The sequence below is a fragment of the Accipiter gentilis genome, chromosome 30, assembly GCF_929443795.1.
Source record: "Accipiter gentilis chromosome 30, bAccGen1.1, whole genome shotgun sequence".
Taxonomy (NCBI): Eukaryota; Metazoa; Chordata; class Aves; order Accipitriformes; family Accipitridae; genus Astur; species Astur gentilis.
In genome coordinates, this window is record NC_064909.1 from 14,515,531 (window position 1) to 14,530,018 (window position 14,488).

At 46.5% G+C, this 14,488-nt stretch overlaps 1 protein-coding gene across 3 annotated transcripts in view; it reads left to right on the forward strand.

Annotated features, from left to right (window-relative positions):
• LOC126052620 (calpain-2 catalytic subunit) overlaps nt 1-14,488 on the forward strand; it is a 29,688-nt gene that overhangs the window by 2,879 nt on the left and 12,321 nt on the right. For all 3 annotated transcript variants that reach the window (XM_049833550.1, XM_049833549.1, XM_049833551.1), the window contains exons 3-9: nt 7,194-7,312; nt 7,694-7,827; nt 8,713-8,881; nt 10,869-10,952; nt 12,420-12,505; nt 13,763-13,837; nt 14,060-14,220. In XM_049833550.1, the coding sequence (XP_049689507.1) occupies nt 7,194-7,312; nt 7,694-7,827; nt 8,713-8,881; nt 10,869-10,952; nt 12,420-12,505; nt 13,763-13,837; nt 14,060-14,220 (828 nt within the window). The remainder of the gene's footprint in view (nt 1-7,193; nt 7,313-7,693; nt 7,828-8,712; nt 8,882-10,868; nt 10,953-12,419; nt 12,506-13,762; nt 13,838-14,059; nt 14,221-14,488) is intronic.

The following is a 14,488-nucleotide window of genomic DNA, read 5'->3' on the forward strand; positions in this document are numbered from 1 at the left end:
ACATCTCCCACCACGACTGCTTTGACATCGAGCATGTCCCAGTGCTTAACACGCATGCCAGCCATTTGTCCTCTCTCTGTCTCTCTCTCTTTTTTTAAAATTTTTTTTATTGTGAGACTTCACAGCTAAGGAGTAGTTTGACGTGAAATGACTGTTTCTTGTAATGCCATTTCAACAGCTGGCATTTTGCATAGATGCTCATTTCTGAAGGCACTTGGTCGCTTTCTGCAGACTCCTAGCTTTTCTATCCAGGTGTTGTGGCAGCAAGAGCACTGTAATGAAAGATTTGTAACTTGGTTTTCACGTTGTGGAGTTGCTGTTGCTAATGCCAAACCTTTTTTTAAATGGATGAAAGCATTTGTTGCCTTAGTGGTCTTTAGACCAGTCATACGGTACCACCAAAGGGTACGCACTGACTCACAGCTGCTATTATTTTACCTCCTGAAACAACTTTTGAATAGGAGGTTATTAGTGTTCTTGTTTGTATTACTGTTTTCACCATGGCTAACTACTGCTATGACTCGCCCTTCTGTCTTCCTGTGAATCTGGGCAGGATTTTGGTATTGTGTGACTGTTTAGGGGTTGATTAAAAATTAGATGCTGTTGATCTTTTCTCTGTATAGTCATTGAGTTACTACAAGCCTGTCTGTATTGAATCTCTGCTTTTCAGATAGCAGATGTACCAGATGTGGTGTACAAATGGCTTTTTTTTTTTTTTTTTTTGGCAACTGCCTCATCTGACACCACCATTTGTATTGATACATTTGCTTAAGCTTCCATTTCCTTAAACTTTGTGTGCTGACACTGATTTCCCATCCCGATGACATCACATTTTGGGATGTCACAAAGGCTGCACTGGAAGATGTCAGCTGCTCTTGGAAACCCGTGCTTTTTATTATGTTGCTTTTTTCTGTAGGAAGCTTTTGTCATCTGTTTATTCCCCAAAAGGCTTGGTCAAAAAACAACAGACCTGTGCCCACGTGGAGTTTTATTGCTGTGCTAAGCCGTTCAGAACACCTTCGAATACCACAGGGACAGATAAGGTGTCCAAAGCAGATGTACCTATTGCTGCCCACAGGCTTCGTGGCAGGGGATGTGTAACCGAACAGCTTGGCGAATGAGCGGTGGTACAGATGTTCCTTTTAGCCCAAGAGTCTTTGGTCTGTGGGCCAGATGAAGCCTATAAATTTGTTTCATCATTTTTGACCTGGACTATACAATACCACGATGCATAAAAGGCACAGCTGATCATCAGCACAGAAAAGATTGTCGCCTCACCAAGGCGACAGTTCGTTAGGTTCTCTGGACACCACAACTCTACCCCTTGGGCTTTGGATTATCCTTTATTCTGGTTTTGTTGCTTTTTAGGAGAAACTTTTAAGGGAGAGTATTTAGAGTTAGTTTTGCTGTATCAGACCTGAAGTCAATGATGGTATTTGGCTCAGAACCGCAGCACATGGGATGTGGTGACTCATGACAGCGGAGGGGAGGAACCAAAGCCACTGGGGAAAGGAAGCTTATTCACCCTTAACCGCCTTCTTTGGAGGGGATGTCACCATGGTATCACAACACTGGGGCGTACACTGTGCGGAATCTCTCTTCTGCTGTTCAGACACTGGTGTCTCCTCCTTACATAAAAACGTGTGGAAAAATAATGAATTGAATAGAATGAATTTAGCAAATTAGATCCCCGGTTTTCCCACGCTGGCAACCACTCTACTGTAAGTGGGTTGCCACAGCCTCATGTTTCTGACCAGAAAAATTCCTGGAGTCCCATGGTATTAATACAAATACATTCAGTAGTTGTTAACCTGTAGCTATGAGTGTGTTAAAATAATGACATGTCTGTGATTGGCTGAATGTACGCTTTTCCCATACCCTTACGTGGGCTGTGCAGGGACCAGAGGAGCTGCCTTTTGCTTACAGCCCTCCAGGTGCCTCATGAGGATGCTTTGCTTGTCTTTGCTCTCCAGAATGGCCAGTTTTAAGCCCTTATGGCTATTTATGCTTGCCTTGCAGTTACATTTCTTGTAACGTTCTTGTTTATAGCTGGAGATTAGGTAAACGCAGAGATGGAAATAAGTAAAACATTGCTAGCAGCAAAAAGGAAGCACAACAGGAAAAAATAGTACTTCTTGTTAATATAAATAAACTCAGCCTGATAATATTCCCTTTTCTGATAACTTTGTTCTGCCTATTGTATTGTGCATTTACAAAAATTCTCCATGATTAACCTAGCCTTGCTAACACTCCTTTCAAATTCTTCGTATAAGTAACCTGTCTGTTAGCCTCCTCTCGGACTTTCCCTCTCTGTCAAAGGAAAGTCACTGTCAAGAGCCTTACAAAAGTACCAGTTCTTATAGTTAAGACTGTTTGGTAAAGACCCTGCTCTGCTTACTTCGTGCAGGCTAAAACTCCAGGTGTTATCACAAGCTCTATTCTCATCCAGGCTTTGAATTATCAGGTCTACTTTCAGTGATGACTGTTCAGAAAGGGAGAGATGATATCCTGACTGTTGAGCACTTCTAAATGTGGAAACCAAAGGGTGGTGTGTCTCCCATATATGCTGCGTCTGCCTTTTAACCTCAAGAAGACCTTGCCCAGAGTTGTCCAAGTTAAGATCTATGTTCCTCTGACTCCAAATTCTTCTCAGAAACCAGTATAAAGTTCAATAGAGAGCTCTTACAACAAAGTCTGCTGTTTCTTTCTCTTCATGTCTGCCTTGATAGGACAGCTAGAAAGTAAAGGAAATTCTTTATAAACTCTGCTTAGGGGCCTAGAGGTCCTCTGGGGGGTTTCTCCTCCTTGAACTTCACAGCTTCTTATCTATAGGGGAAATCTGACTCAAAGATGTACTATAGCATTAAAGGTTGTATGCTCTTAATCTAGATGCCTGAGCAGCTTCTTGACCAAGGCTTCCTGAGCTACTGTGGTCATGTTGAGTTGTTCATTTACTCCTTCTGTGCAGCTCTCTGCCTGCCCAGCCCCTGCCTTGTTTATGGAATAGATACGCTAATATTTCTTTGGAAGAATGGTGGGACAGCTGCCCTCTGAGCCAGAGTGGCTGCTAAGTTAAATCAGCACGTTTTTTCTGAGGTTGGTAACACTAATGTCAGATGCTCTGGGGTTCTCTTGGAGCAGTCCAGTTTGCCTGGTCGAGTAAGGCTGTGCAACATGAACTCTGGTTTATGCTGCAGGTTGAGCAATTGAGAGGAAAAACACCTCCACAGCTGACTGTGAGCACAGGGTGTAGGACGTTCCTCCAGCTGTGTCCACCCACCCGATAGAGCATGCACAAAGTGCCTTCAGCTCTGCCTGCAGCTTTGTTGTAGAGGCCAAGAGCTGTATGGTTTTACCCAGCTGTGCCTTAGGACTAGCACAGCGGTACTGAGCAGGCTGAGTTGCTTGCTTTCTGGGTTTATCTAATTTAGTCTGGATGAGAGCATGGATCTACCTAACCACGTGAAGGCATCCTAGTAGTCTGGGTAAGCATATCTGTACCAGCTTTAGTCTAGCTGGTGTAGGTCTGAGATGTTGGAGACTCCAAGTTGTGCATGTTTGTCTGTAAAAGCCTTGCGGAGTGTGGGATGTGTGCCAGGGTTGTTCTGCTGCTTGGACAGGCACCTGCCTGTGGGTTATCAGTTATGTGGCCTCTACGCTGAGATGAGACCGGTTAACCTATCAGTTTGTGTATTTGTGACTTGCCTCGTGCCTGTTCCCAGTGTTCAGGATTCCTTGAGATTTGCAGTTTGTTAGAAGTTAAAAGTCTCGCTAAGGCTTGCTAACTTTTCCCAACTGTGAATGATTGTTACTGCTGGAGCAGGAACACAGCAGCATAACAGGGAGAATTAAGATTCCTGCTCTTTTCCTTTTAGGATTTTGTTGGTCTTAAACACCCAGTGGTTCCTGGGTGCTAGAAGAGGAATATTTATGGGGGAGGCCAAGGGTTATCCACCTGTGTGCAGTGCTGGGGTGTTGATGGAGAGTGCCCAGCTCTCCTGCGGTGTGTGCTGGTCCAGTGCACATGTGTATTTACATCTGTCCCCTTTTCTCAGGATGTCTCTGACATACAACATTTCTACTGCCAAATACGTAAAAACCCACTGCTCTCTTGACCCAGAAGAGTCCTGTCACAAGCTGTGACCTCTTTTAACTCAGTAAAGTGATAGAAAGACTTTTTTGTCTGGGTTAATGAATTGACTTGCTGTGTGATGAGTGCCAGTGGGAGAAAAACAAGTTAAGGAGGAAGGAGTGGAGATACTATGATATTAATTGAGAGGTAGTATGGCGTTAATTCAGCCTGACCCCAAAAGAGCCCCAGTCAAAGTGCCAGGGCTGTTCTCTAGCCAGTAGTTGTCCCTTGGACTTGAGGAACCCCAACTCATGTTCAGAAACTACCTGTTTTAGAGACTTAATAAAGACAGGGATCGTCCGTACAGAACGTATCTCTGGGCAGTCTCTCCCAGGAGATTACCATGTTGTCAGGTTTGTCTGAAGACTCCCTTGGTAAAAAAAACCAAACAAAAACAAAAACACAGAAAAATAACTGTGCGGGCAGGCTGTATATGGGAGAGCGCAGATGTAAGCTGAACTGAAGTTGAAGTCCTGTTGTTGCCTTTTGACCAAAGGCTTTGTTTGCATACCCCTTTAACATCATCCTCTGTAAAGAAAATTGCTGTGAAGGGTAACTGCTAAAGCCCTCACGCAGCTAGGAGGCAGAGGATCATACTGTTAGTTGTAGATTAGCCCATCTAAAAATGTCTCTTAGTATCTTCTGACCCCAATCTCTTTTCTAGCAAGCACATTTGCTGTGCTTGGTGGTGCCTCTGAATGCACCACGGCACCGGAGGGTGCAGAGCTCCCAGGGAAGAGGGTCTCCAATGCCACGAAGGACACGAAGGAGGCTGTACGAGCTGCCATTTTGCAGGGTGAGATGGATGTGCTGTCGCAGAGGAGGGAGGGGAACATCCTTGTTGCTTCATAATCTGTCACAGGAGAATAGCAAGGTGACTTTCCTGTTTGAAAAACTTCTGACATGACAATTTCTCCATTGCAGCACAAGCAGCCGGAGGCAGGGCCGAGGGGAGAGTTTTATGTTCGGTTCTTCCCCTCTAGGTTACGAAATAGTAAAAGCGTCTCAGGTTTTGAAATTACTCTGCAATTTCACATCTTCTACCTTTTGTGAGATGCGAAAAGGGCCATGGGACAGATGTCATTCGTAGAGCTGCTGCTGGGGATGAGCTGTGAAAAGCGTCGAGCAGCCTGGAGGGAGTTGCACGTTGTCTGTGTTCCTCCTACTGCTATCTGAGTGGTGATGGATTCGGGTCTGAGAGCTGCTTTAGAGTTAACTCTCCCTGAGACTTTCTCCCATTTGAATCCCAGCTTCTCACCTGTGAGCTTGTGACCCTTTTCCTATAGGAGAGAGCTGGCTGTATAGAGACCACTGCTTTGCTGGCCTCTGACTTGCTAGCAGCTGCGAGTTCATGTTTCTTGAACCTGCAATCCTACGCGTGCTGCAGGACCATTTTGTGGGATCTGATGTGTAATACCAGCTTTCCTGTGTTCACAAAGCAAGGCAACAGCAGATCTGGTAATGGTAACAAGGAGTTTTGTGTTGAGCTGTGGGAGTCGGGGCATCAGCTGGGTCTTTAAATCTCTAATCACTTTGCTAATGAGCTGCAGGAGACCCAGGGCTGAGCAGAAAGGTAACCACTCTGTTAAAGTAAGACTGGTTTCTGAAAATAATTACAAAAAAATAGAGGTAATGTTTATATAGTTGTGGTCTTCTCCTCCCTCTGCTTGGTAGGAGATGGTGTGGAAAAATACTATCCAGACGGCCTGGGCCCTGGGGCTGTGGCATGAGGCTCGGTGTATGTTGGCCCCATCCCAGTAAGGGTGAAGAGGTGTGTGGGACTGGGGAACAGTGCCTGCCTTCAGACCTTCCCCGACGCTCCGGTGGCTAGTGCCAGAGACGATGTTGTCCCAAAAGCTGGGTTCTTTCACCCGATGTGCAAAAAGCCAGTCAACACATCGAGTCGAGATACTTGTCTTTATTGCTATACTGCAGTATAGTGTGCCAGGTCTCCAAATACCTGCACACCTTTAGAGGGAAAGGTTGAAGTTTTTTCTACAGTTATGTTACAGGGCAAGACATACAACAAAAATTGTGATAGGCTACACAAACTTATATAGTGAAAAGGTCTTCTGAGCATGTCATGCTCTTGTCCAGTTCATTATACTAAGATGGGCTTACATTTACATAGTCATTATGCACAAGTGGGTCTTGATTTTAGTATTAAAATTAAGCAAGGTAAGACAAGGACAGGGTATTTACTTGATTCTCATCCAGCATTGACTAATCTACTGTTATCTATTCCTAACTAATAGTATGTTCTTGGTTATACATACAGCACATATTCTAGCTCTACTTATCTTAAGTTTACATGATCGGATAGCAGCGTCTCCAAGGTAATGGATTTCTTCATATCAACTATTTCAAAATTGTTAAGTTTTGTCAACCTTGTGAGTTAATTCTGTGAGTTACTATAACAACGAGATGTGGGACTAAACAGAGAGGCCTCTAGCAAGACCCTCCAGAGATGTAAAAAGTGAAAGACGCTCCTATTTGGTAGGAAGCTAGCAAGAGACCTTAAAGGGAGCTTGTCCACCGGATAGGTCTCTGGATGGCAAGTCAACAGGCATTTATTAAATGTGGAGGAGGGAAAGGAAGACAGCCTATGCTTGATAAAACCCTGGCCTTTTGAGGAGGACCTGCACCCCTGAGTACCTGCGTGTGCCCACAGGCCCTGATCTTTGCATTTTCCCCATGCTGCTTCCTAATCTGTAGACACTCAATTGAATATTAAGTTTTCCTTCAAATAGTCCCTGCATGGGTGATAACTGTGTTGGTAGATCATAAAAAGCCTGCTTTTACTTTTCTTTTTTAAAAAAAAAAAATATTTTTTTTATTACTTTATTCTTGAGAAAGTTCAACACTTGCCTGGAAATGGCAGGTATTTGTGTAGATATATTTGATCTGCCTTAGAGGTAAAGTGACGGGAGGGATCATTTCATCACAGCTGAGGTGATTATTGGTTATAATGCACAATCCCTATGCAGTACAGAAAATAACAAATGAAGTTGGAATAATAAAGATTACACTGTTCCTTTTTTTCTTTCTTTTATTTTTACAGGGGACTGTTGGCTCTTGGCCGCTATTGCCTCTCTCACCCTGAATGAAGAAATTCTGGCCCGTGTTGTTCCCAAAGACCAGAGCTTCCAGGATAGATACGCAGGAATTTTCCACTTCCAGGTACGCGGAAAACAGCCTTCCCCCCCCAGTGCTGTTGGCCAGGAGCTGGTGTAGCTGGCTATGTCTACATGTGCGGTGTTTCCTGGAGCACTTTGAGGGACGTCAAAGAGCCAGGCAGAAAAACGGTGACATCCAAAGAGGGCGATGGTGGTGGAAGGAGGACGACCACTAACCAAAGAGCTGGGAGCAGGGGCTGTCTCTGTGGTCCTTCCTCCATCAGCAGATCCAGCTGAGGACGTGCATCCCCGAACAGGGTGGGCGAAGCTGGCTGTGCAGGGGGTTGATTTTCCTCTAGGAAATTGGCGTTAGCAGATAAACGTCCTGGTGACCTGAGTGCACAGCGTGGGGCAGTGACGACATGTCTGTGCTCTCTCTTTGCAGTTCTGGCAGTACGGGGAGTGGGTGGACGTCGTGGTGGACGACAGGCTGCCCACCAAGAACGGGGAGCTGCTCTTCGTGCACTCGGCCGAGGGCAGCGAGTTCTGGAGCGCGCTGCTGGAGAAGGCCTACGCCAAGTGAGTTGAGGCCAGGCTCTCACCCCACTCAAATCTCCCAATGCCTCTGCTTCCCCATAGCATCCTCAACTGCATGGATACTATGCATTTAAAATGTCAGCCTAATTATTAGCCTTTACAACTCCTGGGGTATCCCACAATGGCTGCTTTAGTAAAGCCTTGCTGACAGGTGCTAAAGACAAGTAGCCAAGTGGACTGGCTTTGCTGCTAGCCAGGAAAAATAGCTCTCGCATCTCATGGCAAGGCTAGAGTGCTGTCTCCTGTCCCTGGCGTCTGGGAAGCTCTGTTTCACGTGTTCTCACACCTGTGAGGGCTTGCACCAGCAGTGCTTCAGCATGCAAAGCGCACCAGTCCTTGTGCCTAGGTCTCTGTTCAAGGTGAAGATGCTCAAAACTGAATTTCCAGTTTGGGGATGGCCAGGGAGGAATTCTGCCATCTAACATTACTAATTTCAATTAACTTAAGAAACTGAGCTAATTTAGATCAGCTGAAAATCAGATCCATAATTGTTAAAGGGATTAAAAGACTATGTGGAACTAGAGAGGCAAATTGTTTGGTCTTGGTTGTGTTAATATTATTTTTTTCTTCAAATAGCATTCATGAGTTTTGTCATTGATATGAACGAACCTGCAACCTGTATACATGATCATCTAAGACTCTGTGCTGGGGTCTGCAAGTACGGAGGTCTAAGAAGCAAAGCTGAGTGGAGGGCACATTTGTAGCTGGTGTGGTGCTGTGAAAGCAGAAATGCTCTGACAGTTGCCAAACTGAGTGCCTCTCTCCAAGAGAAGAGGAGAATGGGGAACCTGCTGATGGTGTGTGTATGAGAACAGGAAAATAGGGAGCCTGATCGTTGTGTGTGTGTGTGTGTGTCCTTTTATGCAGGCTGAATGGATCGTATGAGTCTCTCTCTGGTGGCACCACCACTGAAGGCTTTGAGGACTTCACCGGTGGAATTGCAGAATGGTATGAGCTGCAGAAGGCACCACCCAACCTCTTCAAAATCATTCAGAAGGCACTTCAGAAAGGCTCTCTCCTTGGCTGCTCCATTGATGTGAGTTAGTGGGCTTATTGCTGGACACTGGGCTCCTGCTGTGCATGTGGGCAGCTGGAGGGTGGACCCTTGCTCCGTCTGCAGGAGGTGCACAAAGGATGCTGGTCCCCTCTGCCTATGGTTCTCTGCTCTACCTTGCGTCTGGAGAATTTGACCCAAGAGTGTGACCCAGGCGCATGCTCTTCTGGGGGTTAGGTTGAAATGTAGACTTCATTAGGTCATTTGTAAAAGATCGTTGCCTCCCTTGTGTTTCTTCCTCAAGACCTAGAGCTTTTGCTGTTTCATAGTTTCATGGTAACGAATCATACAGGGAGCTCATTAGGGGTCCTGATGTACATTTTTGTTCTTAAGAAAGCCTGTAGCTTGGCAGCAGGTTGGTACAGGCTGAATAGGTTTGGACAGAAAGCTGTTGCTAATGCCTCCTGCAGTCAGATGCTCAGAGGTGGTAACCTCCATCCTTGCTGTAGCCTGTTTGTTGCACAAATTGTACCAAAATGTTCCCAAAAAATCTGGACTCTGTTCCTGAAGCAGGGAGGCTCGGACTGTTGCCAGGCCTTTAAAAGGCTTTATGGGAAAACACGTTGTCAAAAGCTGAACCTGTGCGATAAGGAGAAGAGCCGGTTTGGCCCTGCCTGCAAGGATTCAGCATCGCTTTTAGCCTTGCTGAAACGAGTCTAGGTATTGTTGTTGTGATAATCACCCTGCTCCCAAATGAGATTACATCTTAGTTATGTCTAAAGGGAAGGTAAACTGTTTACAAGAACTCCATTCATAATACAAATTCAAATGTTTCCTCCCATTTTTCAAGTTAAATCAGCGTCACAGGAGAGGGAAGCTTCACAGCAGGAAAAGTACTTGGTTAATGTCAGCGTGCAACTTTGCAGCACTTTGGAGGCCTGTTTTACTCGTTTGCATTTAGATAAGAATCTGACATCTGGGGTTTTGCCCCAGATTGATACAAATCTCTTGTTGGGGGTGAGGGAGAGTAAATATATTCTGTTGTTGGTAAATGCTGACACTTTCTATATTGTAAACTGATTATTAATGAGTTTAGCCTTTGAAAAAATCCTGTAAAATCTTCCCTTCTCTTCTGTAAGAGAAATCAGGACGCAGAGGTTAAGCATTACATGGAGAGTGCACTGCGGGGCAGTAAAAGGGCGTGAATTGACAGCAGGAATCCTGCCTGCTTGATCCCACCCTCTCTTTTTTTGAAGCTTCAAATATGCTTGTTTAAAGATCACACACTTTCTGAAATGGTGGGAAGGCAATGACAACCATACGTTTCATAGAGGGTTAAGTATTATTACAGCAAGATGTCAAGCAGTCACTTTCTAGCAAGAAGTGACTTTTCTCTGCCATGTTTATAGGCCAGACTGTCAGAGTATTGTAATGGCCATGAAAAAGTGAGAGGGTGATATGCCTTCAGGTATGAACGGCATCCGAAGTGCAGCCTTTTCCCTTGCTCCCCTGCATGGCAGTGGCGGTGCTGGGGAAAGGAGGGGGAACATCCCACCCTGCTGTGGAGCTGAAGGGGGTCTTTTGACCTCCAAGCAAAGCGCTGGGGCTTGCTGGACCTGGGTGTGATCCCCGGTGACGTCTGGGCAGCCTCAGACCAGTGTCACCCACCCCCTGCGTTCCTCTGGGCCCTTTGAGAACACGGAGTTCATGGTGTGTATCCCCTTTGTACAGCGCTTGGAGATGCACGAGAGGGGATGCACCACACTAACGTGTTTCAGAGCCGGGAGGGAGCTTTGCTGTGGTGCAGGGCTTCTGGTGCGCACCCCGTGCCACGAACGTGGACCCCGGGGGCTCCAGCACCACCACGCGTGCTGCCTTCCCCTCTCCCCGTCTGTCACACAGATCCCTCTCGTTGCCTCTCCTGGAGCCCCCCAGTGAGATTAAACCTCCTTTGGAGGGGGAAGCTTTGCTCCGTTGGATCCCCTGCCGCGCGGGAAGCCACGCTCACCGAGCTTCTTTTCTTCTCCAGATCACCAGCGCAGCGGAGACAGAGGCGGTCACTTCCCAGAAGCTGGTGAAGGGACACGCGTACTCGGTCACCGGGGCGGAGGAGGTACGTTCGCCACCCCGAAGGGGTGAAACGCAGCCAGCTTTGTGCGTGGCCTGAGCCGTGGCAGCCACAAATCCGTCTTCCATGTTGCAAATTTTCCAGTCTCGCCTGTTTTGCCAAATCAGGTTTTGAGCCCCTTTTCTCTGAAGAAATTCTGAATTAGTCGGTGTGTTTTGGATAAACGCAAACTTGACTTCTTGGGGGTTTGACCAAAAAGCCCCTCTTTTTCCTTAAGCACTGCTGTTTCCCAGCGAGCGGGTGGTAGGAAGCTCTGTGCGGAGGGCACACTACCCTCTGCTGGTGACCGGGCCCCTCGACACATTTCTGCGTAGCAGGCAGTACTGTAGCTTAAATGCACAGCAAGATGTGCAAGAGACGTGCCAAGCAAAAAAAAAAAATAAAAAAAAAAAAAAAATTGTCCTTCAAATGCCTGCCAAACAGCACCTTTAAGCAGGGCACGATGTTCAAATGAAGCAGATCGTGGCGTTCTTCCATGTGTGTAATGGACTTTCAGTTACTTCACCGACAATTGTTTCTGAAATAATTTCTGAAACTCCAGAGTGAGGTGTAGAGAGCTGCCGACATGCTGCACTGAGGTGGATGCTGCTAACAGGCAGGTTTATGTGATTGCATTTGGTTCTCCTCTCACAGCAAAAGCAGTGAAGAGGGAGTTTGACCTTAATTCACAAACAGGCATGATTTAGCCAGGTTTTTCCTTTGGAGATGTAGGCAGGCTTTGTAAGGATGGTTCATCTTGGGCACTGGAGCATCATTTCTGGACTCTGGGCTGCTGCTGCTCTGTGCAGTTTTCTTGCTTTGGGCTCTAGAGGTGCACCAGCTCCTTCCTCAAATTAGTGCTGTATGTTCCCCATAAATATTGGCTCTTCCTACTGAAACTCGGACAGCTTTGTTTGGCCTGGCCTCAGTGTGCACAGAGATCCGCAGATAACAAGCCAGGGCCTCGGCACAGTGCGAGGAGGGGCTGAGGCTGCCGCACTGTGGGGCATTCCTGTGGTCAGAGGGGTTGTGGCCAGACTGAGTATCCCATCTGATGCATTGGTGCACTTGAATATGAAAAGGCAGTTTGTACATAAGTGACTACTCAAGAGAAATATCCCATTGTACCTGCTTTTTGGCAGTCCTGTAGCAGCTTTATGTTCCCTTTGCTTGAAATCCTGTCAGAGGTAATTTTTTAGCAACACGAAACAGACGTTGTGGTTATCGTGAGCTTTGATTTGTGCATGCTATAAACCTTCTCTGGACAAGGTTGGGTGCATGGACCCCATTCAAAATCAGTTTGACTTCATGGCTTTTGGACCAGATGAGTGCGTGTTTGTGTATATACACTTTAGGGTTTGTGCAGCACTGAGATACTTACTCTGTCGTGTCCTTTAATTCCCATAGAAAAGGTGAAAGGGAGCACAGTGCTGAATCCCTGGATAACTCTCCATACGCTTCTGATCCCATCAGGTGAACTTTCGAGGATCGGTGCAGAAGCTGATCAGAATCCGAAATCCCTGGGGGGAAGTGGAGTGGACCGGAAAATGGAACGACAAGTGAGTCGATGGCTCGCGCATAACCCGTAGGCTTTTACTGCAGGGGTATGATTGTGTTTCTGCTGTCACCTGTCTTCTCCCTACTTCAAATTCCTCTCTGAGTCACATCTGAATGTGATGTTTGCTCTGAACTGTTTAGAAGAAGCATCCCACCACTGTCATCTCCCACCTAGGCGTCACAGCATGCAGTGCCCTTCATACAAACACCTGCCTTCGCGTAAGATGCGGTCGTTTGGCTGGTGGTTCCTGCAAGCCTCTCTGTACTCTCTGCTCCTTTAACAGCCCAGGCTCAGTGGTGAGCTACTGAAAACTTTCTTGCTAAAAGGGCTTTAAAAATCCTTTTCTGTTGTTAACAATGAAAGATGGAGTTTAGTTCTGTGGCTGGGCAGTATCTGTTCTGGGTCTTCCTTTTTCTACAATAAAGCTCCGTCTCAGTCAAGGCATTAGCACTTTCTGCAAATAAAACTGGTTTTGATCCTTACCTTGTATCCTGCTTTCAGCTGGGATCGAGTTAATTGTCTTCCTAGTAGCTGGTACAGTGCTATGTTTTGAGTTCAGTATGCGAAGAATGTTGATAACACTGATGTTTTCAGTTATTGCTAAGTGGTATTTAAACTAAGTCAAGGATTTTTTAGCTTTTCAAGCCCAGCCAGCAAGAAGGCTGGAGGGGCACAAGAAGTTGGGAGGGGACACAGCCAGAACAGCTGACCCAAACGGGCCAAAGGGGTATTCCATACCGTGTGACGTCGTGACCAGTATATAAACTGCGGGGAGTTGGGGGGTGGGAGGAATCGCTGCTGGGGGACTAACTGGGTGTCGATTGGCAGATGGTAAGCAATTGCATCATTTGTACATTCCAATCCTTTTTTTATTACTGTTGTCATTTTATTAGTGTTATCATTATTAGTTTCTTCTTTTCTGTTCTATTAAACTGTTCTTAACCCATGAGTTCTACTTTTTTTCCTGACTTTCTCCCCCCATCCCACTGGGGGTGGGGTCAGTGGGGGGCTGTGTGGTGCTCAGTTGCTGGCTGGGGTTAAACCACAACACCTTGGATACTTAAGAAGTGAGGTATCGAATATCCCAGGTCCCTGTATTTTAATGCTGCTGTGGTTTGAGAGCCCTGGAGCTGCTGTCAGCTAGATACTGTGTTGTATTGCAATTGCGTGGAGCTGTAAGCAAGTGAAATCATTGTGCCAGACCAGCTACATTAGGATTTAACCTTTACCCTGTAGTTTATGTGGGGTTGTCTTTCAGCTGCCCAAACTGGAGTGGTGTTGACCCTGAGGTACGGGAGCGGCTGACCAGGAGGCATGAAGATGGAGAATTTTGGTAAGTAGCACTGGGTTTCCATTCAGGTTGAAGGGAATGTCTTCTCCTCTGCTTTTTTCACAAAAAGTAACCTCTCCCAGTACATTCTCCAAGATGGGTGAGCAAATTCACCCCAAATCCTAGTGCTAAATGGCAGTGGGAGAGACGGAGGATAGACAAGGTGGTTGTACAGAAAACCTGTCCATCCTAAGGAGACGTTGCCTGTGGCATTGTCTCCTGCAGGATGGCCTTCAACGACTTCTTGAGACATTACTCCCGCCTGGAGATCTGCAACCTGACTCCAGACACCCTGGCAAGTGACAGGTACAAGAAGTGGAGCCTGCTGAAGCTGGATGGGAACTGGAGGCGAGGAGCCACTGCAGGGGGGTGCAGGAATTACCCAAGTAAGAGCACATGGTCACCGCTGTGATGGAGAAACCCTTCATACTTGTCCACTTGTACTTTGGGCGCTGATTCTGGGAGCTGGTTTGGGGTGGCCTATGGAGGAGGAGGATATACCTGGGATATCCAGGACTGACGTCCAAAAAGTGCAGGCGTTTGGGTAATGTGGCTCCCTGGTGAGAGTCTGGTTGTGGTTGTAAAGCCTGGGGAGGGGAGTGTCAGTTTTTCCTTCTCACAGCTGATTTTGGAAGTCAGAGCTGCATCTGTCCT